Source organism: Branchiostoma lanceolatum, chromosome 2 (genome assembly GCF_035083965.1).
Source record: "Branchiostoma lanceolatum isolate klBraLanc5 chromosome 2, klBraLanc5.hap2, whole genome shotgun sequence".
NCBI lineage: Eukaryota > Metazoa > Chordata > Leptocardii > Amphioxiformes > Branchiostomatidae > Branchiostoma > Branchiostoma lanceolatum.
Window position 1 is genome coordinate 13,056,851 of NC_089723.1, and position 4,556 is coordinate 13,061,406.

At 47.7% G+C, this 4,556-nt stretch overlaps 1 protein-coding gene across 1 annotated transcript; it reads left to right on the forward strand.

Moving 5' to 3' along the window:
• Window positions 1-267: 267 nt before the first annotated feature.
• Window positions 268-4,061, forward strand: LOC136427522 (uncharacterized). The gene has a single exon (XM_066416483.1). It carries the CDS (start codon window positions 296-298, stop codon window positions 3,185-3,187), a length of 2,892 nt encoding a protein of 963 aa, XP_066272580.1. The 5' UTR covers window positions 268-295; the 3' UTR covers window positions 3,188-4,061.
• Window positions 4,062-4,556: the final 495 nt, after the last annotated feature.

The following is a 4,556-nucleotide window of genomic DNA, read 5'->3' on the forward strand; positions in this document are numbered from 1 at the left end:
GGGCACCAACGTTATTGTCACCCGTACACACCTTGAACCAGTGTTTTGAAATGCAAAGTGTAACACTATACCAAAGTGTAACACTATGCCAAAGTTCCGCGTACTTGCTTTGTGGGGGATGAACTGGTTTGAGGCAGTTTGTGCTCAGTAGAACTCAAAAGCCGAGGATGAGTCCTCATTACATTTGGTAGGTGGGAAGCTGTAGGTGCCTAACATGTTCCAAGGATCTCCAAACAGAGGTTGGTGGGTAAGATACTTATCATATGCCCCATTTTTCGTCCGCAGGCCCACCACGATGGCACTTCGTGCCACGTTCTGTGCTGTACTGCTTACCGAGCTGCTGTCTGGCTTCCAGGCTTATCAAGACATTTTCGTTTTGGGTGAAAATGTGAAAATACGCGAGGATATGTCAGTTAATAGCACAGCGGTGCGACTGAGAGATTTTCTTAACGCCAACGTCAGTTCTGCAGAAGACGGCAATGGAACATTTTGGTCAGTAAACATCACCTCAGGGGACGATTCGGGACGGTTTGGGGTTCGTGTTGAGGATTTGACGGTAGTCGTTGCCGCGCCGCTGGACTACACGTCGCGCTCACGCTACAACCTGGCGGTGGAACTGACGAAAACTGGGAACAAGAACGTTTTGTACCTGAACCTCGTCATCATGGTTCTGGACGTGCCGGGATACCCGCCATTCTATAACGACCGGTGTGAGACGCCAGTCCTCCCGGGCAGAGAGGGGGGCGGGAATTATACCGTATTCAGCAGTGACGTCGACGGCCCATTGGAAGTTTCAGTTAACGCAGGTCGAGTCGGGTCCTACTCCGACGTTGTTCAGCACTGGAGGAACTACGCGAAGTACTTACCGAATAATTTCGTTTTGAGAGGCGATTGTTCCCTACGAATCGTTGTTACCGCAAATACATTCAGCGATTCAGACACATCTTTACTCTTCGTGGCGCTACAAGGACCACAACAAGGTAGGCTCGAACTCAATTGTCACGACCGAGAGGGGAAGAATAAAGGGAAGATTACTTTCTTGGACTTGTACTTGGCTCGAAATGACGACATTCCTCAATGGGCACAAAGTGGTCAGTTCTATATAGATGGCCGCTATGTCACTGCTATAGAGTTAGATGAAATAAGGTCCACATTACCATACTCTATGCGATGTAGCGCAAACGTCACGCTCGTTGCTGGAGGGGGAAATCTCGTGTTCACATTCCAGTACAGCGTTACAGGATGTCCTGAGGGCTTGTACGGTATGTACTGTGACAAGGACTGTGTTTGCAAGAATGGCGCTCGTTGCCATGGCTTTAATGGTGCCTGTGAGTGCCGTTTAGGTTGGGGAGGGAGGGTCTGTGATATTCCCTGGTTCGAGCCCGAAGTCGTCATCGTAAAGATGCCTGGCGATACAGGCGTGGAGTACATCGGTACCAATCTGACTTTGACCTGCCTGCCTGAACACATTCATGTAGCATATATTACGTGGACTCATCGATCAGAAAATAGACATAACGACACAATTCTCATCGAAGAAGGGGCAGTACAGAACAGTTCCATCAGCCTTCAGCCGATCCTAGAATCAGCAAACGGCAGATATAGTTGTATGGTACAGGCTGAAGATGGTAAACTTTTTAATGCGACTTTCATACTGAACGCTACTCAATGCCGACCCAACTATCATGGAGAAGTCTGCAGCCAAGTGTGTGACTGTCAGTACGGAGGGACGTGCGACAGGTGGGAGGGCTGCCTGTGCCCTCCGGGTCGTCGCGGAGACAGATGTGAGCACCCATGCGGACATGGCACTTTCGGGTGGAACTGCAGCAAAAAGTGCAACTGTAAAAACAACGCCCCGTGCGATCCGGTCAGTGGCAGCTGTATTTGTGCTAAACATCATTGGGGTGAATTATGCCAGTACTCTTACCTACTAGTATGCCCTCCCGGTCTTCACGGAGACGAGTGTAAACACACCTGCTCACCTGGCAGTTTCGGTTTGCAATGCAACAGGGACTGTTACTGTGAAAACAACGCCCCATGTGATCCAGTCAATGGCAGCTGTATTTGTGCAGAAGGACAGTCGGGCGAGATCTGTCAGAACGTCCCCACTCCTGATAAGAGTCAAGTCGTTGTTGTAGTGCTGGCGTCCGTTATCCCGACCATTGCTATAACCGGTTGTATCGTGACTGGTATACTGGTCAAGCGGGGTCGCCGACGCGCAAGAACACCGGAACGCCCAACGGAGGACTTAAATGAAATGGCGTCCGTTTCACCATGTGAAGTGGCCAAAGAGGACATTCGTTTCGAAAACATGATCGGCCAAGGAGAGTTCGGCCATGTCGTCAGGGGAAGATTGCGCGTGCCCGCAGGCTACGAGGTTTTCGTGGCCGCTAAAAGTATCCGGCCTGACCGGATGACAGCGTCAGCTGTCCGTGACTTTTGCCGCGAAATGACCATCCTCACCAGGATCCACGAGGACAAAGAGGGACACCCGAATGTGGTGAAGCTTTACGGCGTTGTGACTAAGTCCGAGCCTCAGTACATCCTGGTAGAGTACGCCAGTAACGAAGAACTGCGGCGGTACCTGTGGAGTCTGCGTGAACAGTGTAAGACTACGGGGAATACGAAACTGTTAGAGCGCCTAGGTTTTTCTTGTGACGTGGCCAGTGGGTTATCGGAGCTGGCACGTCTGAAGATCGTGCACCGGGACATCGCAGCTCGAAATGTCGTCATCAGCGACAGGAAGGTGGCCAAGATCGCGGATTTCGGACTGTCGCGTGACGTTTACGTGTCGTCGGCGTACGAACGCACAAGCCAGGGTGGAGAGGAGGAACTGTTGCCGCTGAAGTGGATGGCTGTGGAGTCGTTACGGGACGGAGTGTACACGTGTGAGAGTGACGTGTGGTCCTACGGCGTGCTGCTGTGGGAGATCGCCAGCTTTGGGGAGGAGCCGCGCTATGCTGGCGGTCCGATGCACCCCGACGTCTGCACACTGTTGGAACTACTGAAGAAAGGAGTCCGTCTGCAGCAGCCGGAGAACTGTCCGACGTCGGTGTACAAAATCATCCGATCCTGCTGGACAGTAGACCCAACGAAGCGGCCGACTCCGGACGAACTGTTCCGGAAGATAGACCTGATGAGGCCACAAAGTCACGCTGCGCACCTGGCCAATGACAACAGTCGATAACAGACCAACGGAGACTGTCTTTAAATTATGCCAGGGCCACATTGCTTGCCATTGTGCGATGTGATAGAGAAACGGCGGCTCTGGTAAGAGTGACAGTATGCTATGAGCATTAGTAGCATTAGGGAATCCGCATCTTTCTCCTTACTAGTATAGGATATCAAAAATGGAGGGAAAGGGAAATATTAAACTCTTCAATGCGCAAATAGGCGCATTATATACTAGTAGTTTGTTGTATAGACTACCTTAGACCTTAGGTCTCCCTGTGCCTAACAGAAACATTGGGCAGAAAGTTTCCAGGTAGCTCAAACTACATCAGCAAGCAAATATGACCATATTTGGAATTCAAAAATCCAAGAAATACCAACGTAGCCGATGGGAATTTTATCTTCGCTTTCGATATACTTCAGTACTGACATAATATGGTTGAAATTCAGAACCTCTAGGGTGTTTAACATATTATACTAATCAGCATTTTCGTCATTACATGTTTATGTATCATAATATCTATACATATCTATAAATCTATACATCTGCATACATATCTACGTATCTATACATCTACATATCTAAAAATCTGCATATCTATATATAATCTTTATTATGTATTGCCCATACTATAGGTATGGGAGATACATAATGTTTTCTCTTATCTTTCTCCTCCTCCTCCTGTCAATCTTCAAATCGGCTCATCTCGGTCGTCACTGATGCAGATAGAGTGAGTGCATACCCCCTATTTTTTCTTCATTTTTTTTCAATAAATGCCATCAAAACGATTTTATTGAGGTTTTTCGGCCACTTTCTGGCCAAAAACGTACATTTTGGCCTCCAGTGCCTTAGTATCTAAACCAAAGGACCTGAACTTTGGTAAAGATGTGCCTTGGATATTTACACGGATAACCCCATTATCATTTTTTGCATACACTACTTCAAGATTTTTTTTGCGTTTTTTTAAATTAATTTTTGGCACGCACGCCTTGGCGTTTACCATACCATAATATGCTATGGGAAGCGGCATGCACCGGCAGCCAATACGCGCGCGATGTTTAATATAAACGAAGACCTGATTGGTCAATTTGGGCACACCCAATGAGGAAGGGCATTTCATTCCAATATTGTGTTGGTCCATACACCACTGGAAGAGTCAATTCTTGTATGAGGGGTACATTTTTAAAAATTCAATTTTGGGCTTGCTTGATTATAAAAAAAAGGTCAATTTTTTTCGGTGGAGGTGTTTTTTTAATGGTCCAGTATGAATATGGGTGCCTGGAAAAGCCCATCAATGCATAGGGTTTCAAATTGGGGGAGATCCATTTCGGACTGGTCTCCAAGTCAATTCTTTGTTCAAATACTAATGTAACATTGTAAACAT

What these genes read in the sequence shown, in the direction of transcription:
- LOC136427522 (XM_066416483.1), top strand. Translation starts at nt 296, where the DNA reads ATGGCACTTCGTGCCACGTTCTGTGCTGTACTGCTTACCGAGCTGCTG.